The 24,247-nt window shown below is 30.3% G+C and overlaps 1 protein-coding gene across 1 annotated transcript in view; it reads left to right on the top strand.

Annotated features, from left to right (window-relative positions):
* The first annotated feature begins 14,194 nt into the window (after positions 1–14,194).
* LOC142324026 (23 kDa integral membrane protein-like) overlaps positions 14,195–24,247 on the top strand; it is an 81,585-nt gene continuing 71,532 nt past the window's right edge. The window contains exon 1 of the mRNA XM_075364592.1: positions 14,195–14,493. Coding sequence (XP_075220707.1) covers positions 14,434–14,493 — 60 coding nt within the window. The 5' untranslated portion in view covers positions 14,195–14,433. The remainder of the gene's footprint in view (positions 14,494–24,247) is intronic.

Raw genomic sequence — 24,247 nt, forward strand, 5'->3', positions numbered from 1 at the left:
AGTCTATGTTGACTTAGGGGAATTACCTTTATTTACAGTGACAATGACACCATTCTTCTTTACCTTTGTTTACTCACACGATAATTAGATTGTCGACTGTGAGCCAGTTAGAAAACTGTTCGATTTTTTAATCGGTCGCTTATCTAATCGATTTATTACTCCATTCACAACCATATTTATTAATTATATTAATAGAAAGTGTAAATGTTTGTGTCGTGTTCTTATCGAAAAAATTACCAGTACTAATGTCAATGTGACTATTTATCATATATTATCTATCTCTTTAATATAAGTAGGTTACTGCGGTATTCATAACCACGATACAAATATGACTCAGACATTTTATTCTTGACCACACCAAATAAAGATCTTTTTTATGAATAGGCGGATTCTACGTAACTTATTCTCTTGCGTTGTGTAATGAAATGATTTAGTCACCGATATATTTAAAAACAATTAATGGAAAAAATTAGTTTCTTTTTTAATAAAAAAAATTACTCTTTCTAATAAAAATAATAATAAAATCTATTATTTTTCTTCTCACGTAACTACAGAGTTACATCCAGTAAATACAGTTATCCTGCTCCTTTTATTATCTGTTAAAATTATAAGCCTTAATGTTGTTCCGACCTTGAACTTCCTGTATGAAAGATAGATAGTCGTTACTGCTCGTATATCATATCAAAATAGGTTTTTTTTTGGAAAGTTACTTTAAATTACGTAAGATAGTTATTAAAAAAAAAATAATAATAATAAACAATTCTTTTTTAATCGAAAAAATGCGAGGGAAAAAACTTTTTCCTCGCATTTCTCAAAAATTGTGAATTTCTGATATACTTTCTACTATTGAGATGAAAATGAAGCAATGTATATTATACACTATTTTCAAACAAAAAGGGGTAGATTCTTTTTACTGTTTGTCCGAATCTTTCTTGTAGTTGTAACTCGTGAAAAATACATGCGATGCAAGAGGCCCCGACCGTTGCAGTTTTAGTGAACATCTCCATTTCGGTGGGCTTGATATATTTGTACGTATCCGAATGTTCGGTTCAGTGAAGAGATCAACGGCAAACCAATTCGTATTTCCCTTTTTATTTATTAGAATAGCTTTGTTGTTTTGTGTGCGTGTCTTTTGACTCTTATAGGGTTTATTCAACCGTTATACAGGTGTCACGGCATACTGACGATTTTAAAATTTAAATAAAATATAATTAAGTATATTTTAATATATATAGTGTCCCACGGAGAAACGGGAAAACTTTCAGGACATACTGTACTGGTGAAAATAATGAAAAAGTTCATATAAACATAGGTCTGCAAACGCGAAATATTTCACCTGGATTTCAGCTCTTCTTATAAAAAAAAACTGTACTGCAATTTTTGGGGCCCAAATTTAGTAGTAAAGTTGGTGGTTTCTTATGTAATTTGAGCTGGGAAATAGGATAAATTAGGGCATAAAACTCCAATATTTTTTAAGATATCCGACGTAAAACACAAAGTTCGGTATCGTAAAACAAGTTTTTTTTAGGTTTGTTGTATAATGGTTTTGTTAAATGATTAATAGATGCGTAAGATTTAGTAAAAAAACTTGTACAAAATTTAATTATGAAAAATTAATTTACAAATACAGCCTATAAAAAGTAAATAAAAACTGTTAAAAATATTTTTTACTGAAGCAATACAGATGAAAAATAGAAAGAAAATCGTATTAATCTTTCTGTACCTCAATAAACATTATTTTTAATACAACAAAACAAAAAAATGAAATAACATGACACGATAACGGTAACAGAATAACAAACCTTTATTTACAGTAATTGTTCGAAATTCCCTCCTTCACAATAAACAACAATCTGCCCGATGTAAAATATTTTCGGTGGCTTTCCGTATCATTTAAGGATTGTTTTGAATATATTCAATAGCATTTCGTATTTCAATGAGCAACTCTTCTTTGTATTACTTTCTTTGTATACTATTATTTTCATGTGGCCCCAAATGAAGTAATCTAGTGGCAAAGTCAGGTGATCGTGGTGGGAAATCGAGTGGTCCACCGCGTCCAATCCAATTTAAGAAATTAGCATTAAGTGATTTCTAGCTACTAAAGAAAATATGATGCTGCCCATCGTGGTGAAAAATCATTTGCAATCTAGTTTGTAAAGTTACATTCTCCAAAAGGGCCGGCAAATTATTTTTCAAGATGAACGTATGCATCTGTCGTATTCATTGAAAACAAATAGTCCCAAAATTTTGTCATAAATAATGCTGCACCAAACATTAATGTGAAATCTATGTTGGAAACTAGTTTACATAAACCATGCGGATTGTCGTCGCTATATAAATGACTATTTTTAGAAATACACTTCGTTAGTAAACGAAGTACACAATTTTCATTGCTTACTCGCTGTTAGTATTGCCAACCTATAGAATAAAAATTTTAAATATTTCAAAAGTAACATACATTTTAATTTAGTTTTTTACGTAATTATTTCGTTTTACCTGGGTAAATTATTGAATATATACAGCTACAATATGATTTTATAAATTTTGTTTCTCTCAAAATTATATTCAGTAATTAGCGTTTTTGTTTTTAAAAATAATGATTGTAAGGTACAGAAAGAAAACTAGTTTCAGTAAAAAACCGATTTTTAAACGTATTTATTTACTTTTTATAGGTTGTATTTATATTAATTTTCTCATAATTAAATTCTGTACAAGTTTTATTACTAAATCTTACGCATTATTAATCATTTAACAAAACTATTGTATTACAAACCTAAAAAAAAACTTAGTTTTTCGATACCGAATTTTGTGTTTTACGTCGGATATCTTAAAAACTATTGGAGTTACATTATGTATTTTAATTTTGAAAATTTTTTTAATCTTTATTCGTACTGTGTTAATTTTATTCATTCCAAAACACTAGTGTCCTAAATCCCGACAGCTCATTTCTTTACCTCTTTAATGAAGATATTTTCAACAGTTATACGCTTTATACTAGTGTCTAACACGTAATAAATTTTAGGTCCTAAATAGACAAATGATTTTTGAAACCGTTCTTTAAATACAGCCGGAATTCGTCTATTTTCTGCATCCATACTTCTTGTATTGTACTCATTATTTATTTTATGATCTTTACAACTCTTAATACTTTGTATATGTATAGATTCTTTACGGGTAAAATATTCAATTACTTTGAAAACCTCAAGAGATGGGTTGAAACTGCTTTTGAAGCATAATTCTAATTATTATTTTTTTTGTGCTATTTTTTCGTTTGTTAAGTGAAATTTATAAGCGCCTGCACAACATTCGATTCCAAATTCAAATCGAGATTTAATACTTTTATGTTAATATTCGCTCATCTTTTTTCATTATGCATATACGCTCATTTGTGCTACACAGCTTTTTATTTTCAGATTCTAGTTATCGAAATGAAAAAAAAAAATTATGAAAAATGGTAATTTTCCCTTTATCTTCCTTCTATACACTATTTTATGAATTTAAATAAAAATTTATATCTCATCATCGGAGTGAAGAAATGATTATAATACTTGTTAACAAGTTAGTATATATTGAATTCCTATAATTAATAAAAAAATTACGGTGTAAATACGTTCACAAATTTCAAAGTGGCAGTCATGTCAATTTTTTTTAAATCAAATATCTGGTTATCGTTAGCTTTATCAAAATACATTAGCAAAAATAATTAAATTTTTCTTTGAAAACAAAATGGCAGTTTATTTTTGAAAATTGGTCGATTATTATTACGACATAGTTACTGCAAAAAAAAACTGATGACATTATTAAAAGCTTTTATTTAACTCGCTTTAGGAATAATCAAATCTTGCAACTGCTATATCTTTTGATCTATCGTATGAAAATCAATGAAATTTGGTGCACGTATGTATCTTCGATGACAATACAGCACTACGGTGTCGGAATTTGATATGACCCACCCGCACGCGTTACCCCTACGCTAAATTCATGCATTTAGTTGAAAATTTTCATTTTTCATGAATTATCGTATGAAAATGAAACTTTTGGGGAAAGGGTGCGTTCAATTTGGCTTAGATTACAAGCAGAATTCGAAGATGAACTTCAACTATGTGAGAACACGTACAAAGAAAGCGAGTGGGTGCATTTTCCCAGATTTATACTTGTAGGTAGTCAGTCTCAACTGGAGAGGTTCCAGCAGACTTTTCCGCCTCCTCGCGTCGTTATTGAAAATGAAAATGAAGATTTATTGTTGTAAAAATAAATGTTGTGTTATTTTAAATAAATTATAAAAACTGCGCCACGGTTTTATTTAACTAAATATTTTCATTACTTTTAATTTTAAAATTTAATAATTATTACATTAATTTTTTATTTTAATTATTAGATTATTTTTTATTTATTAGATATTTATATATATATTTTTTTTACTTTTCAGTGCATTTTTATATTTGTTAATATATTATATATATTTTTTTTAAATTCTCAATTTAATTTAATTCTTATTTTTTATTTTTTAGAGGGTTTTTATAATTTGTTTCCTTTTTTTATTAATGTTAATATTAGTTAAATAAAAGCTTTTTTAAAAAATAATTTTTTATATGTAATTAAATATATTTTTGTAATATTTTTTGTTTTTTTTTTTTGTATTTTTTTAGTTGGATTTCATTTCCACTACTATTAAATAAATTTATTTGAATAAGGTTAGATTTTTCCTTACTTTCGACTAACTTATTAAACTTTACAGTATTTCAGCTTAACTTGTAAAATGTAAAATGTTATCTCCATTGGCCCTTTGTATTTACTTAAAAACTAGTTACTCCCATCGCGGTTTCGGTCGCGCTATATGCGTATAGAACTTAAAATATTAATATAGTTTATTTAGTAATAATATTTGGGCTGTTGCTTCCAGAGTTATCGCTATTCACAACTTATCGGATAAAATAAAATGTTCGGATAAAGGATGTGCTTTTAGCTCAAATTTTATTATGAAGAAACCATTTCGACTTGATAAGTTTTATTGATTTGAATCTTATGAAAAATTATGCAATTTTCTAAAATTTCCGAAAACTTATTTTATTCTATGAAAATATATAGATACAATGAAGCAGAAAAATAAATTAAATCTTTCCTGTTTTTTAAACATGCATTGTGATAGGAAAGTTTGTATTTAACGTAATATTCTTAGAAATTATAACCAGTTTATCTTTTATCATAAATCAGAGATGAAATCTGGAAAGCCCATACTGTCTTCCTCATCACTAATTCTGTTTTTTCTCATATAAGTAGAAAATTAAACTTGTTTATTTTTACTTTTTTATTAACAAAAGGAAACATTATTTTGATTTAACAGCTTCTGAAGGGATAATTAGATACAGCTAAAGAGAACTTTATAGCTAAGAGCAACTTACATATAAGTTCTATCTATTAAACTTCTGTTACATAATGGATTTCACTCTCTCACTCTCTCTCTTTCTCTTTTTCCTTAAGGAGTAAAAGAAAAAAACAAAAATAATTTTTTTAACGAGCGTATTGAAATGAAACAGTGAAATTCGTCACCAATATTTAGTTCAGTAATTCTCTGAATAGTAATTACTGTTTTACTTTCCCGTCTAGATGGCGATATAGCTCTAGAAGGGAAAATATTGTAATCGGACCAATTTGGGAATATGCGGTTTTCAGTGGATCTTGACGTTTTGACACCTAAGGAACCAAAAAACCGGATAGAAATTTTCCGGATGTTAATGTACGTGTGTGTGTTCGGTGTTGGCCTCTTAAATCACCGTATATCTCCAGAACTACTGGACCGATTTTGACCAAACTTGGTCAGATTACTTCCATATTTAGGGCATTGATACCATTACATTTTTCAGCTTAAAAGGTCAAGGGAGTGAGGCTATAGAGCAAGGTCACCCTCAGTATCTCGAAATTTCGCCTGATTAAGGTGATATTTTTCTTAGGCACATTTGTTAACAATTAAAAAATAACAATATTTGGAAAAATAAATTTTGCGAAATCGCACTCCCACCGCAAAAACAACCGTCTGCTATGTTGTGACGTCACAGATGAACGGTAGAATTAAATAAATGAATGAATATTTAGAGTGTAAAAAAGTAACCTCTGTCTAGCCGGGTCCCCAACTCAATCGCCCGGTTGACTCGGTACCTGATTCGTTAAGCCTCGCGCTATACCAGTCTGCCGACCGTACAAGCGAAATTTGTTCTATATAAGTTGTGAAATTACATTAGTTTAGTTAATGCCAACCGTCGCCGCTAGTACCGCCACACTCGCGCGAATTAAATACGGTATGCGCGCGCGCTTTAGTTAGAATCATTGAATTAAATAAACGAAAAAATATTATATTTAAATAAAATGATGAATATTTTAAATTAAGTTGTGTGTGTAAGCCGTGCATCAGAAACAACTCATAATTGTCAGCATTTTTATATTATTTAATTGTTTTAATTGCCAAATTAAGCAATTTCTTCTTACCTCTGCAATGAATATGTTGAAGAATGTTCGGTTAATCGGCGAATATTTGTGTATGAACATTTCCATTTTTTTTTCTGGGCGCAAGTGTCGTCATCAGCGCCCGGGCACGATATTTATATCGTAAATAAATAAAAATTAAAAATTCACAATTAAGAACTAAATTAAAACGTTACATAGCATAAATGGAAAAAGCCTATTACGTATGCTAAAAGCGAAGTAAAACCACAATGGAATATTACATTAATAATTTAAAAGAAATTAAAAAAAGAAAATTACCATCTGCCATACCCCAAATGGAAAAATAGCCCAAACATTCTGTAGTAAAAATCAAATATTTGAAAATAAATCGTAAGAAAGATATATGTGAAAGAAAAATATAAGCCCTAAGAAATCGTAAAACATTTGATAACATCGCATCATTGTCTTAAGATATTTCGGAAGTTAGCCCCTAGTTTAAACTTCCGACGCAATGCCTCAAAACAGACACAATCCCCAAGGATGTGGTACACAATTAGTCGGCAGTCGTAACGTACACAAACGAGTGCATCGGTCTGAGTCATGAGATATCCATGAGCGAGCTTAGTGTGCCCTATTCTCAAACGGCAAATAGTAATCATGAACATATTTCCGTGTGTGGAGAGTTTGATATCCCTTCACATATACGTCTGCTTAGCTGTAGTATCTGTAAATTATTATATTAGTAACATATTCTTCCACTTTGGTGTTTGTTAAATTTACCGAATCCAGATGGAAAATATTCGTGAAAAAATATTGAATATTCCTAAAAGAACACGCATATGTGGAGTTGGTGTTAAAATCATAATTAAGATGATTAAATGAAATCAAGGGTACATCCTGTACTCTGTATTAATCTTTCTGTATAGAACCTCCACAAAAAAAAAAACAAATTCTGTATCTAAAAATTTATTAATTTTGACTTCTGATTACTCAATTTATTAAGGAATTAAGTCCTTATAAATTTTCTAACATCTTTACAGTGAGTTTTAAGTACGACTCTTTTAGAGTAATAAAAAAAATTAAGTCCCTTCTGGCAACTTAAAATCGAATCGTTTAGATTGTTCAACGAACCCTCGATGAAGAAGATTAATAATATTTTTGCAGCCCTCCGCGACTTGAGAGATTACAACTCAATTTGTCATCCAAATGGAGTTAGGTTATAATTTCGGCCACGCACGGCATTTTTTTTTTATACATTGAAAAAGTTCCATTCAATATTCTTAAGTATAATCTATAAACCTTAAATAATTTTGCTAGGATAGATCTATAGATCAAGCGTAATAGGAAAAAAGTGATTTCCCGTTGTTTTAAAATTAAATTAATACGTTGTAATATTAATCGGAAAACCTTTTTTTGAGATAGGTTAAGTATCTTATCCTCACAGTTTTGTTTACCATTTATGTCCCATCTATCATATTGCGTCTTTTAAGATAACATTAAAAATATGACTCGTTTAGCATTTAAGTAGTTACGTAATGTCAAAACAATTTTAGTACTTGTATGTAACCTTTATCAGTGACTAATTGTGTCATTGAAGAGGTTTTAACATAAAAGTTTCCGTTATAATGAATGACCGATTAGTCACAAAAATGATCATTTTAATTTTATCCACCGATCTATATACAAATAAGTTAACAAAAATTTTGCAATTTAGATTACGTTTTTCTAAGTCGTCACATCAGAGATCTTAGTTCTATATTTTTACCCTCGAGCCAATGTTTCTTATCTGTACTGCTTGTATTTCCAATTTGTATTGACATTCAGTATAAAAAATATTTTAATTAAATATAAAAATATTTATGTTCATTTAAAGGCCTATATTGCCATCCTACACAAAAAAGGTGTATCTCAGTATACACTGTTAAGGAAAATTTCCTTTTTTTTACCGGTACTTTTATGTATTTTACTGTAGCCTCATTTACTACTTCAGTGCTCTTTTTAGTGTATCTCATTTCGAGTCACTTACAAGGAATATGGAATTTAATTTAATGTACGTACTTGTGTGTTTGAAATGAATCATCATTTTTAACTCAACTATATATGTCATATGTTATATATTATTCACAGTCAATTTGATAATTTACCTTAAAACAATATTAATAAATTTATTAAATCTCTTTGAAGTGTAATTGTTATAACTTAGCTTTTACTGTTAAATTATATAATTTTTATTGTTTTTTTTTTTTAATTTTACTTAATTATGTAATATTAAAAATTTAGGAAAAACTCAATTTTGGAAATTTAACCAAAAAAGTAATTGTATTTTAATCTTCTTAAAATATACTTTTTTAAATTAAGTTTTATAAATTTCAAAGAAAACGCAAGAAAATAATTAGGGTGACGTCCCATCACCCTATCACGTTTAATCAAACCCCTCCACTATCGTTACGGTTCTACCATTTTTATTTTTGTTTTCTTTTACTTAGATTACCTTAACCCTCGTTTAATTTATACCGGCTGTCTCACGAAGAAACGAAGAGACTTTCAGGACATGGTGAAAATAACGTAAAAAGTTCACATAAACTTAGGTCAGAAACGCTTTGTTTTCGAGTTACGTTAGCGAAAGATTTTGCCCGGTTTCAGCTCTTCTAATAAAAGGAAGCCCTACTGTAATTTTTGAGACCCAAATTAAGGAATAAAGTTGTCGGTTTCTTACGTAATTTGAGCTGGAAAATAGGATAAAACAGATCCCAGAACTGTAATTCCAGTAGTTTTTAAGATATCCGAGGTAAAACATAAATTTAGGTCTCCAAAAACAAGTTTTTTTAGGTTTGTAGTACAATACCTTTGATAAATGACAAATAAATGCGGAAGATTTTGTAATTTTAATCCGGGCGAAATCTTTCGCTAGACTAGAAAGCAAAGCGTTTCCAGACCTACGTCTGGAAACGTTTTTCATTATTTTTACCAGTAGAACGTGTCCTGAAAGTTTTCTCCGTTTCTTCGTGGGGCACTTTGTTCATATCCAACATTTTAAAATAAAATTAATATTATTTTACGGTATCTATGCTAATATACTCGTATTTTAGAATATGTTTAAATTATTGAGGCAAGTTTATAATTTTACCAAAGAAAGCAGGAAAACCATATTAACATCTCATGTTTAGAATATATTTACTCTACGGTAGTTTACAAGCGCATAGTGTGTGTGTGTGTGTTATGAAAGATGAATTACATGAAGACCCAGTTTGGCATTGAGAATGAACGTGGGGGTACAAGGTTGGCTATTCTAGCCCAGTCTTAAGAACAGGGGCTGGTTAAGCGGTGAACTCGTCACCGCAAATCAGCTGATTTTGAAGTCGAGAGTTCAAATCCTAGTAAAAGCAATTACTTTTATACGAATTTGAATACTAGATCGTGAATACCGGTGTTCTTTGGTGGTTGGGTTTCAATTAACCTCAAATCTCAGGAATGGTCGATCTGAGACTGTAAAAGACTACACTTCATTTACATTCATACATATCATCCTCTGAAGTAATACCTTACGGTGGTTCCGGAGGCTAAACAGAAAGAGAGAGTCTTAAGAAAAATAAAACTACCTATATGGAATTTGTAGTTCTATAGAAATCATCTGATAATGATAAGTGGAAATAAAATTTTTTAAATAAAAAAAAAAAATCACTAAACTTTGGGGTGGAAAGAGTTATTTACAGTCTATACTAGAACCAGGCTACAATTATAAGAATAAAAGTGAAGAAACGATTGAGCTTCCGTTCCGAAAAAAGTGAGATAATATAATTTGTTCTGGTTTTTTGCAGTTTGTGCTTTGGCAAAACCGATACAATAAATTCACTGTAATAAATAATGAAGCTGTAATAAATAGTAATATCAATAAATAATATAATTTACTGAATAGAGAATTCTGTTGTTTAGACAATAAAATTACAAAGATGGTCAACGTAATGGAGATATGAAAACGAAATTTCATAAGTATAAATTTATTGACAAAAAGTCACGCCAACAGAAAATCAGCATCTTTTAATTCCTAAACAATTTGAATCCTATAGGGGCGAAAAATTAAGTCCTTATGTAACATCTAACAGATCGTTGGTTCACCGACTCAATGCATGTTAAATTGCAAAATTTTTTGGACGCGTGTTACGGCAGTTCGAACTCTATCAATGTATTTTGGCGTTTTTTAACAATTTTTATGTTTTAAATTTAATATGGATCCAGTTTCTTCAAACTAACTACACGAATAGACGGCAACCGCCTATTATAGGATCCTATTATAGGATCTAGTAAACTAGTCCACTCTATATCGACGTAAACGTGTCGTAATCCCGTTTTTCGGTTTTAAGTAGTTAAATATTGAATTTATCGAAAAATGTTTCGAACAAAAGTTATAGAATAGAAAACTTTACACAAAAAAAATTCTAGTAACATTTTCATTAAATTATAAATAAACATAAAAATGTTATTTTACATAAAAAAAAAGTTTGTTATCTTAATTAAATTTTTTGAAAATTAAAAAAATAGTAAAATCGAAGATTAACCCTCAATAAAGCACATATTTCTGGATAACTTTACCAAGGTTAACATAAGAATCTGTTTTTTGTTAACTTTTTACAAAAAATTTATTAATATTGCTATTTTCACTGTTTGATGGCGCACTAACGTATTTTACAAACATTACGCTCACAAAACTCAGTCAAAAACTAAAGTTTACATAAAACATATTGTTTAAAAGTAAATATTTTTCCCTAACCATTGCTATTATTTAATATACAGGGTCATTCACGGGAACCGGATGTTTTTGAAGTGGGTTGTACTCGGGCGTTCGTAGTGGGAGGGGCACGTGGCTGGTGTCTGACGTTTGCTTTGTTCATACCATTTACATTTTAGTCGTTGAGATAGAGCCGTGGACGCTAGACCAACGCCTGTACGCGTATGACAGTTTTGTGCGAAATGACGAATCCGTAACTGCTGTTCAGCGAGATTTCCGCCGTCAGTTTAATATCCATCGTAATGTGTGTCTCTTCTCGTAACACAATATTGCGATGGGTAAACAACCTTCGAACAAGCGGTTCAATATTGAAGAGAAAACCACCGGGTCCCCGACGAACTGCTAGCACTCCGGAGAATATCGAACGAGTAAGGGAAGCCATTGTCAGAAGCCCACGCCGCTCTATTCAGAGGCATTCAGCAGCGCTTCAAATGAGCTTTCAAATGAAAATTTGTTATTGTTAATGAGTGACGAAGCCCGTTTTCACCTGAATGGCTTCGTCAACAAACAGAATTGCCAGTATTGGGCAGAAAGAAACCCACATCGGCTTCACGAGAGACCACTTCATAGCCCAAAGGTGACCTATTGCACACCATCTGGTGTGCAATAGGAAAGGTCGGTGTTGGACCATATTTTTTTTGGACCATATGGTTGGACCATATTTTTTTGAAAAAAATGACGCTGCCGTAACTGTAACAGCTGATCGTTACATTGCGATGTTGAATACGTTTTTCATCCCTGAGTTACGAAACCGGGGAATCGATTTTCAAAATGTGTTATTCCATCAGGATGGAGCTACAGCGCACACAGCGAGGGCAACGATGGCTGTTCTCCGTAACTTGTTTCCGAGACGGATCGTTTCCAGATTAGGCGACATTCCTTGGCCCCCTCGGTCCCCCGACTTGAGTAGTTGTGATTTTTTTCTGTGGGGGTTTCTGAAATCGCGTGTACGGCTATAAACCGCATACATTGGAGGACCTAAAGATCGCAATTCGTCATCACGTCACCCAGATTGATGTAGACATACTGCAAAGAATTGAGGCCAGTTACTGTGAAAGGCTACAACAATTTATTGCCCAAAATGGACATCACTTGTCGGACATAATTTTTCGTTCATGAGTAAGTAACAAATGCTTTGATTTAACAAGTGTTTCAGTACCAATAAAACTTTTTTAAAGTAAATATTCAATTTTTTATGATTATCTTAAAAACATCCGGTTCCCGTGAATGACCCGTATAATTACTTAAAATTTTAGTAAGTTATGATTGGTTTTTGTGGTTAGTGAAATTCCCAAAATATGTCTTGAAATACAGTGATTGTAAAATTACTAATATTTAAAAAACGACGATATATTCTGCTACGAAACTTATTACATTCATAAATAATCACCTTAAGAATATATTCGCATAGTTTTTAGATTTTTTGAATTTTGTCTCTGTAGGCCTTTGATAAACAAATTTGAAAATACTTCGACCTGACAACATTATGCTATAATATGTTATTCCTAAATGTAGCGAATTCTTTTAAATTTACCAAAAGTTATTTAGGTATCTTTTATCGATGACATCTTGATTTTTTGTATTATGTATCGTAGTCAAAACTTATAGCTATTTGTTTATCGCGCGCGCGGTTGAAACGGTGCCGCCGGCTACCTCATATCTCTCCGCATAGGCAGTATAGTACGCTACTGTTTATTGCACTAGCTCGTTTATTTATAATCTGATCGTAATGTGTCCGTAGACATTTTTGTGCAGAATTTTCCGTTCTACATTTTTTACAAGAATGATTTTTTCTGTAAATACAATATTTAACGACCTAAAGCCACAGTAGTGAAAAAAATATCGTTCTTAAATTTTATTTTGTTTATAAACAAATGTCGAAATGGTAGTGAGGCCACCATTCAGGTGAAAAAGGTGAAAAAAACCTTTTACACCTGGTCTGATCGGCAGGAAAATTTTTCCCTTTTATTCATGTTTTGAATTTAATGCTCCTACTCTACACGTCGCGGAATATTAAATAACCTTAAAGATTGTAAAATAACCTTTTATAACCGATTGCAAAATAACCGATTCCGAACAGTTGTCGCGGAGTCACCGCGTTTTGATAAAACGATTTAACATATAAAGCACGATGCGCATCTAACCATTGTTAAGGTGTTTATTAAATGACATTGAATGACCGACAATATATCAAGTTCAGCGCCTTCATCCAAATGTCAAACGATTAACCAACCTTTTAAAAATTTTCTTCTTCGTTGAAGTGCTCTGTATATATTCTAATATTTGATTTTTTTCTTTTTCTTCGTATGATTATTATTCTCATCAGTTAATATTTCTCATATCTAATGATTATTTTCTATTTTGTTAAATTTCATTATACGCTATTATTTTGTTCTTACTCTTTCTTTCTTAAAATTGAATCTTTCCCGGCTAAGAGTAATAAACGTATTAAATTAATTACTTATCCCATACAGTTATTAAATTATTACAAAGAAGCTAATTAAATTTGGATTACCGAGTAGTAATTTTTAGATTTATTAATTTTATAGAGAGCAAAATAAATAAACTGTTCAGCGTTAACATGCAAGGCCACGGTACAATAATATCATGTGACAATGAAAACAACTAACAAAATAAAAAACTTCCTCTCTATACGTAACGTAAGCTATACAGCAAAAACCACAGGTGTACAAATGTATATATATATTTATAAAAAAAACGTTACATAATATTATGTTGTCGAATTAAAATGTAATGGAATGAAACAAGTTTGATGGATCATAATTTTGTATGTGCGAACGGAGAACGGTGGGCGTTACATTTTCAATGAACGCAGGTGTACATTACTTGTACTTGGTTAACGTGGAAGCAGACATCTGACTGTTGTTCATATTTCCCCTCTTTTACTTTTGTGATCGCTTCGCCCCCACTACCTATGTAAAACTTACTCGCACTACCACATTATAACTCCCCGTCGATGAAATCAAATCGTACGTGTATGCGGACGGCTTAACTTTGTTTTTAAAACTTGTTCAGTGTTTTTAAGTTGACAACGCCGTAAAGAGGTTTAACCTGACATCGCGTATTTTATTTTGTGTCGTTTACTTCAAAATATTTTTAATAACTAAATTTTTTACTGATTTTGTTTTAATAAGTATATAGTGATTTGTCGATTCGACGCACCTGTTTTTATATAATTTTAAAAAATGAGTTGTGCGATTTCAACGATAAAATATATATTATTTTTATTTAATTTTGTCTTTACTGTAAGTAATTTTTAGATTATCTTTAATTATTATCTTATGTTTTTAATCTTTATTTATTTGCAAAACTTCCATGTCATCTTTCATTATTTGAAATCTGATAGTTATAAAAATAGTGAAATATTTATTTTAATATTTTTCATGAAATCTATGAACGTTATTTAGTTTACCCCACAATCTTTCTTAGTAACGTGGGTCATTATATCCACCAAGGAAGTAGGACATATAATTATAAAAATAATTACATAAAGGATATGGAAGGATAAAAATAATTATTTACTATGTTGCATATATATATATATATATACTACCATTCAGTGTTCGTGATAAAATAATAGCGTCCTCGCTTATCATACAGAATATTCTAGATTCGAATCCCGGTCAGGTTTGGTATTTTTTCAAACACGGTAAATTTTCCCTCCGATATTTTTCAGTTTTTGTTAATGGTTATCGTGAAATAAACAACATTTAAATAAATTTAAATAAAGTTTTAATTTACAATGTAAAATAGCATCTGTTTATCTCGTAGTTCGAGGAAAATTACTTACGACAATGATAAATGTAAATTTATTACTGGGGTATAACATTTGGAATAATTATTTTTTAAGTTGTTTCATTTTATGAAGTTTTTTTAAAGTGATTGAACATGAAACAAGCAGCGTAATGTTTTGTTTTGATACATAATTTTTATTTGAATGGTCGAACTGAAACTGTACACTTCATTTACACTCGTGTATACCATCCTCATTCATCCTCTGAAGTAATACCCGAACGGTAATTCCCGGAGGCTAAACGGGAAAAAGAAAAAGATAATTTTTATTGACTGTTCGAATTTTTATTAAAAAAAAAATAATTTTGTACTATTAGTTCTTTTCTAGTATTTTACAATACTTACTTATTTTACAATAAATCGTATCTTACAATAAAATAATTGCGCTACCAGATCTATCTTCCCTAATTTTAACCGCAAATATTTTCGTACATACCTTCTTGTTAGTATGATTAATATAATATAAAGTGCCGATCTCCGTGCCGGAGTGGTAGCGTCTCAGTCTTTCATCCGGAAGTTCTGGGTTCGAATCCCGGACAGACATGGCATACGCTACGCTGATGTTTTGTTAAAAATAAAATACAATTATTAAAAAATTGCGTAGATCCGTCAAACTTGTAGCATTTGACACTTCAGATCTAAGAGCGTCATCGGGTTTGAATTCCCGTACTTCCCAATCAATTAAAAAAGGGAAAAATTGAAAATTGGATCGTCTTTTCTTCTTTTTCTTTTAATTAAATATTTTAATATTCTTACCGTTCCTTTTTTTAAAAAAAGAATTCTCCTTACAGAGTGGAATAGATAAAAAAATAGTTTTTTCAGATCGGTTTGAGCCCTCCACGAGTTCTTTTATGTTAATCGTATGATAGGCCTTGCGATTAACATAAAATTAATATTTATTGAAATCTAAATACAAACATTGAACTTTAAATTTCGTACCTTTAATATATGTAATTAATACATTCATTAGATAAGAATAGGATTGAGGAGTTGAAAAAGAAAAATCTGTTCCACCATACTTTAGATAAATGGTAATAAATGTTTATTGAGGTTAGTAAGATAATTAAGGGTTAGTAGCCGGTTCCTTTCCGCGTTAGAAGTATATACCATCTGCTAATAATAAATCATTAACCGGATGAGAATACGGTATTAAATTTTGTACTATAGCTTCAAAATGCCGTGCCTAACTGGGATACGAACCGGGACCTCCGGATGAAAGGCCGAAACCCTTCGCGCACAGAAGCCGGCAACCCGAACACTTAGCAACATCCTAACCTTTTCCCAGTTTTTTAATAAAGTAAAATGCGTCTTTTTTCTCGAACTCTCCTTCTGTGTCTCTTACTTTTAACATGTTACTAATATTTTTATAATCTTTTCCATAACTAAATTTAAACCGTTACTAATCTTTATTGTCCTATCTTTCATTAGTGCTCAAATATTCGTTCCGTGTACTGTGCCGCACTTATATTTTTCTATCCTTTGTTCAGAGGCGTACATACTTGTCTTGTTAAAAGAGTTTCTTAGTCATAATTTTAACTTTCAGTTGCAAAGTGGACTCCTAATTTATCCACTTAACTAGAAGACGTTCTCGAAATTAGGCTTCAAGTGAAATAATACTTCGTACTTTGTATTTATTTTTTAATATTTGAATTCTATTCTATAATATTTATTTATAATATTAACCGTTCATTTATTTTATACTTGATTATTAATTTTTATCCATAAGGTTTTCGTATCGTTATAAATATTTTCTAAGGTAAGTTTCTGTACTTTAAAAGTGTTACATATACTGTATGTATCACGAAGTTCTGCCGGGACTTTTATAACCTATTCTACTTGTGAAAATAATGGAAAAAATTTATATAATTATATGTCCTCAAATGCTTTGTTTGCGGGTTACCGCTAGTGAAAGTTTTTTCTCGGATTTCAACTACTCCGGTGAAATGAGTTCGTACTGAAATTTTTAGAACGTTAAAGGAACAACATTAACGATTTCTTATAGGTTTTTACCTGAAAATTGAGTAAAATAAGTCCCAGAATGAGTAGAATAGGTCGACAGAACATATCTGCAGTAAATTTTGAGAAATCTGGGGTGAAAACCAATAAATTGGGACAAAAAACCCTGTTTTTTATGTTTGACGTGCAGTAACCTTTTAAATGGCTAGTAAACATACAACTTTTTCAGAAATTTGTTTCTTAATTTTTTAAATTAAAATTCTGGGACCTATTTTATTCAATTTTTCAGATCAAAAACCATAAGAAATTACTAATTCTGCTCCTTAATTAACGTCTTACAAATTTCAGTACGACCTCATTTCATCGTGGTAGCTTAAATCCGAGCGAAATCTTTCACTAGCCGTAACGCAAACGAAGCATTTTAGGGCATATGTTTATATGCACGTTTTCCATTATTTCCACGAATAGTATAGGTTATAAAAGTCCCGTAAATTCATATGATTCACTCTATAAATGGTAGGCGAAAATAAATCTATTTAAAAGTAGAGTTTAGTAATTTCTGTTATTGTTTTTATTTAATTACTTTCAATAATGTATTAATATACATTTCGTAGTTTCAAATGACAATTTTTTTAGTTTTCTGTCATTTTTGTTGTATATTTGCATGAATACCAAAACGATACCTCAGAAACGGCTTAACCAATCGAGCTGAAATTATAACTGTAGCTTCAAACTACTAGTAGCGATTATAAATAGCTAATAGTGATTATAAATAGCTAGGTCACAAATGAATGTTCAGGTTTAGGTTTAGTCTAACCTGTGATATCTTAGTAGCGACTCGTCCATATGGACTGGAATTCTAAGTGTAGATTTTACAACTTTTATTTCAGTAAAAGTTTTAATCAAATTTGAATCGGTATGAATGCTGAAAATCTATGTGCCATTAGTCGGCGTAAAATATTCGGTGCTCTTGATTTTTTTCGACGTTAGAGAACGTTATTATATTAGCATGTTATGGAGCTAGAGTTCTTCACACCGGGAAACCAACATCCGATCTAATGTAAACAAACAGTGCAGCGACGTGCTGGACAGTTAGAAATAAATTCTAGCGCACAACTTTGTTTTGGCGGTGCACCCTTTCTTCATCCGCAATGGCACGAGGAGGTCAGAGCTCGCAATGTATACAAGAATCTGATTTTTTTTTTTATTTACTGGTTCGGCTTGAGCTCACAGCCATTCAGTGTTTTTAAGTGAATTAAATGTAAACAAGAATAGAATTACATTTCTTTTCGTTACTTTAATCTTAAAATTTTAAGATTATCAAGAAATTAAAAAAAAATCTAATCTAGATTTTGGAATTAAAAATCTAAAAAATTAAAATTTTCAAATTTCTTTACATATTCACGTATTTTGTTTGTACATTTACCCTTTCAGTTTCAGTATACCATCTGAAATATTCATCAATTTTACAGTTTCTCGTCAATTCAAATCCTTCGTGTTTTAGTATCATCGAGTTGTAATTTTTATTTTTATGTTTCTGCTAAAGAGCAAAAAAACCAATAAATAAAAATTTATTGTTTTTCTAATAACGTTCAACTTAGAGAAAAACAAGCTTTTTAATTAACAGATAAAGGAAGCCTATTTGTAATTCATTTCTTAATATTGTAATACGTGAATAAGTATGTGTGTATGTGTGTGTGTGTGTGTGTGTATGTGTGTGTGTGTGTGTGTGTGTGTGTGTGTGTGTGTGTGTGTGTGCGTGTGTGTGTGTGTGTCTGTGTGCGTGCACACACACACACACACACACACACACACACACACATACTTAGATATATCTGTATACATGTTACTTAGTTAATAAGTCGTAAGTCACATTGTTTGCAGTGTAATGTTTGTTATTAATTATATTTTGTATTGTTTGCAGTCTTATCAGCTTATTTGTAAAAATGAACATCTTGTCTCTTTGAGTGGGTTTTAACCTCTTTTTTTCACCTAATTCGATGGTTAATTTGATTTAAATTTAAACAATTAAAAGTTTCAGAAATATGCCAGAGTATATTTTTTAAAACATAAAAAAAAATATTCTTATTGGTTTAGAAACTTTGTTATTTATATTTTCTAATTTCAGTTTTATTTTACTAAAGTAGTAGTAATTAGTAGTTTACTAAAGTAAACAAGGTTTTTTTTTAATTTTTAACCGTTTTATAAAACGAAAATAGTTTTTTGTGCATTTGAAATGTTTCATATATAGAAATTCTATTTGCCGGCTACGTGTAATAGATCATAATAACTACCACAATTTTATTATGAAAATTTATTTATTGAAAAATCAACCGAATTACTTTGAAATAAAAGTATTTTATTTTTTTTATTGCAAGATTCTCTTGATTGGTAATTGTATTTTTTTACACGACTGACTGCCCAAAAAGGAGTGTAATGTATTTATGGTGTATGTATGTTTGTTCCACCGTAGCAGCTCAACGGCTGAGCCGATTTAGATGTATGACTCCGCGTTGGAATGGAATCCTTACGTTACCAGTAGTGTCATAGTCTATAAATATATATATTTAAATAAATTTAGAAAATTTGAACAAAAAATTTTACTAGTTGTCACCCGCACGCTCTTTAATTATTTTATATTAGTAATTATCCTATATTAAAGAGCAGTGTTTGTCAGTAATGTTTTTTTTTTTTTTTTTTTTTTTTGGCAGTCGTGTTTCTTAATATTTATTTCTTATTTTTATTTCCGGATATACTTAATGTTACCCTCCCGACTGAGAGAAAAGTTTAATAACTTTTTTCATGAAACCTAAAAATTTATAATTTTCAAAAATTAATATTATTTTAAAACATGTTTATTTAATTTTTTTTCACGTTTTATTCAAACGTGAATTTATTTTTCATTTAAAGAAAGAGCGATTTAATTAAAATGTATTCCAAATTTTGTCAGAAATCGACGTTAAAATTTATTATATCTTCCTCAAATATATTTTATTTGATTTATAATATTTTGTTTAAATAAATAGCGTACTACCTGATAATAATTTAACAGTTGAACGATGGAAAACGCCAGACATTATGTCCTGAGTTTACCGATTTTTCTTGAAAGAAATTAAAATAAATCCTTTCTTTATTGATAAATATTTTTATTTCAATCATATCGATTCAAATCTCACTACTATATAAAAAAAACAACTACCATATAAACCCTTTCATCGAAGGTCCTGGCTTCGAATCCCGGGGTCAGGCATGACACAGCATTTTTCATACGCTATAAATTTTCAATCGGGCTAAATGATCACAACAGTCGATGTCCGCACCTCATCGAAAATAGAAAACATCTTTTTCGTTTGTTTCCGATTACCGCAAAAACTACTGAACCAATCGTTACGAAATTTGAGATGTAGTTTTCGTATGACCCCTGGAATGTTTACCGCAGTTCAGAGCTTTCAAATCTCACTACTATATAAATCATAAATAAAAAAATAAATATAAATAAATAAACCTAGAACTTCTGCTAAATTTTTAATGTTGTTTTCTATATTGATCGTTGTCTCTGTCAAGTTCGACTTCTTCAAAAAGTTATTATGTGACTTATTAAACTTAATAACTTTGTCTAAACTGGCGGCGTTCCGCAAGAACTCATTTTTACGCGAGTAAAGTTGCACTCTATAGATTTTTATATTTTGAAATAACAAGTTCCGTCAGGGTAAGCCATGCACATTATCGACATAAATTTGACTTTGAATTTGGTATAAATATTTTCATAATGCCTCGGTCGGCAAGGTTAAAGTAAGAGGAAGAACTTCTCGGATTATTAGAATTATAATCGTAGACAATATGAATCTATGCCAGAGCGTTCTCAAAGATTTAAACAGGAACGTATACATTCAGCTGAAATTTGAGTTATTAACTTTTGATTATCACCCTGAAATTGGCTACCTGAATTTGAAGATATTTAAGTAGATAACATGATTAAAATATGTAACCACTGCAATGCAAAAAAAAAAAATGGAATCATGAAACTGCTAGACTTTGGAAGCTAAGTAGCATTATACTGCTACTTGATATTGAACAGTTTTAATATCTTCCTGATTTCATTAAAAATTTTATTTTAGGAACACATTTCATTTTATCCGTTAAGTTGTAAATAGCGATAACTCTGAGAGCAACTGCCCACATATAATTACTAAAAAATTATTTCCAAATTTTGAATTTATATGGGCGTATACCAGTGGTAAAGCCGCGACGGGGTACGCTAATTAGATACTCATTGATTAAAACAAAAGAGTAAAGATTTTATTTGAAAAAAAATAATTAAAAATATCTTTTGTTGCAAAACTAAACGTTAAGAAGATAATAAAAAAAAGTTATTTACATTTATTTAAGAATTTATTAAAGTTCAGAAAAGATTTTACGAGATTGTACTAAAACATATTAAAGAAATATAAAATTCTTCAGGCTATTTTTGTTATTGAGAAAGAGATATTAATGTCGCAGAATGTAGTAACTTGTGCTCTGTCGCCTTAGCTTTTAACTGATATAACGTACACTTTTTCAAATTCAAATTTATTCCAATAATAATTTTACAAATAGATATACAAAGTTGCATTCTGGAATACCTAGAGCAACACAGAAGCTCCAGTACCAAAGTCATAATACATAAATGAATCTTAAAATATAGCCTAATCTGAATATAATTAATCTAACGTTTTTAACATCGAGTCTAATTCCTCATTTCAATTCAATTCAATTTTATTTCCTCTTTTTAAATACATAGAAAACGCGCATAATATTAGAATATGGGAATAACTATTACCTGCAAAGTAAAAACTGAGCGCAGGTATGAGTTGTAAAAGTTTATATTAAGAATATACTGTAATGTAATAAAATTTAAGTTAAAATAAAATAAGAATAACAATAAAAATAAAATATAAAATATGTTCTCATAAAAATACAGTAGCACAAAAAACAAAATAGCCGATACATCAAAAAGTCAATACAATATACTAGTAATAATTCACAGTAAACAATATCTAATGAAAAAAACAAAAAAAACTTTACTTTTAAAGAGCCTTCGTTACACTAATCATTACATATATGGCGGTGTGTGGTTCGATTCATCAACAGTAATACAAAACCTTGATCATATTGTAAATTTTGAACACTATTTTAATTTTTATTCGTACTATGTTAATTTTATTCATTCCAAAACACTAGTGTCCTGAATGCTGGCAACTCATTTCCTCACATCTTTGATGAAGATATTTTCAACAGTTTTATACTATTGTCTAACACGTAATAAATTTTAGGTCCGAAATAGACAAATGATTTTCGAAACCGTTCTTTAAATACAGCCGGGATTTGTGTATGTTCTGCAACCGTACTTCTTGATTTGTACACATTATTTATTTTATGATTTTTACAACTCTTAATACTTTAAAAATGCTCTTAATACTTTGTATATGTATAGATTCTTTACGGGTAAAATATTCAGTTATTTTGAAAACCTCAAGAGGTGGGTTGAAATTGCTCTTTTTCTTCTTTTTTTGTTTGAGATGACATCGTCGCCACATAAGCTTGAAGCTTGTGCATGGGATTTGGAAATGTAGCGTATGAAAAATGCCATGCCTGACCGAAATTTGAAACCAGGATCTCCGGATGAAAGGCCGAGACGCTACCACTCGCGCACGGAGGCCATGATTGAAATCCATAATTCTAATTATTATTTTTTTTTGTGCTATTTCCACGCTTGTTAAGTGAGATTTATAAGTGCCTGCCCAACATTCGACACCAAATTTAGGTCTAGATTTAGTAAGCGCATTATGTATACAAACGAACCATTTTTGATCGCAGTAATGTCGTAACTTGTAAAATTTATATAACGATAATTCTTTCCTTAATTTCAAAATCTGTGGTTTCCAACTTAATTCAGAATCTATAATTAGGCCTAAATATTTAGTGGAAATAGTTTTCCATATACATTCACATACAAAAATAGCCTTACACGAACAAGAGTGTTTATGATACCTTATAGAGAAGGTCCTTCTTCTCCATCCAGGAAATTAACAAAATTAGATTTACTTGTGCTAAGGACTAATTTATTATTGTATAACCAATCTCTGATAATAATGAGATCTTCCATCTGTATTTTTTATTTTCCCATATCGCAGTTACATTCTATGGTAGATCATCCGCAAAGAAGAGACGTTTCTCTCTGAAATTTTCTTTACATTAGTCATCAATGAATATTAAAAACAGAACAACGGAGAGGACAGTACTGTGGAGTGCCGCATGATACTGCAGTCCAATCACTTAAATTATCACCCACTCTGACACGTTGTAGACTATTTGACAGTTAAGATCCAAACCAGGTTAACGCAAAACCCTACTCTCTTCATTTTAGCTAGGAGGATTTTGTGATTAACTTTATCAAATGCTTTTTGTATATCTAAAAGTAAAACTGAGAATTTTTTCCCTATATTTATGCTGCTGTATACGTCTTTTATTTTATCGTTGTTTCTAGGAAGAGATCTCTACAACTTAGTTGTAATATTTTATTATTTTAAAATAATAAAATATCAAATTATTACTAATTTTCCTTATTCATTCTGAAAAAAAAGCTTTTTATTTTCGTAAAAATTACATTCAAAAAATTATGTCAAATACCTTTTAAAATTTATGTCAAGATCGATTTCGTAAATAGTAAAATAATCATTCTGCCTGTGGCTCACTTTTCTAAGAAATAAAAGATTTTCTCCATATTTTTTTTACACGTTTTAACCGGTGATCCGCGAAAACAAAAAAATGGTGTTCGTAGTTGACTTAAAATGAGTCACAATCATAGCTCCCTCTAGCTTCTCGGCCGTGCAATGATTTTAGAGGTATTACAATAAATTGCACAGAGAAATTTATTTCCCGCGCATCTACAATCAACTATTGTAAATGTGTAAGGTATACTCTATGACACGTTTAGTTGAGACTACGGAGTAGCATACAACGTGACTTTCTTACGGGAGTTTATAACTACTGTTCACAATAAAAACATTCTATTCAGTTATTGCCAGTTCATCGCATAAAAAATTGTATTGTGTACTAGCGGTGCAGACAGTGTAATGTTCGGGAAGAAAAATGGGGTAGCAGTAATACTCAAAAGAGAAATATCTCACTTAACTGAAAAACACTGTGCGGCACATCTGCACAAATAGATGTTCTATATCCTGCATATTAGATATGTTATATCTGTAGGAT

Source organism: Lycorma delicatula, chromosome 4 (genome assembly GCF_047948215.1).
Source record: "Lycorma delicatula isolate Av1 chromosome 4, ASM4794821v1, whole genome shotgun sequence".
NCBI lineage: Eukaryota > Metazoa > Arthropoda > Insecta > Hemiptera > Fulgoridae > Lycorma > Lycorma delicatula.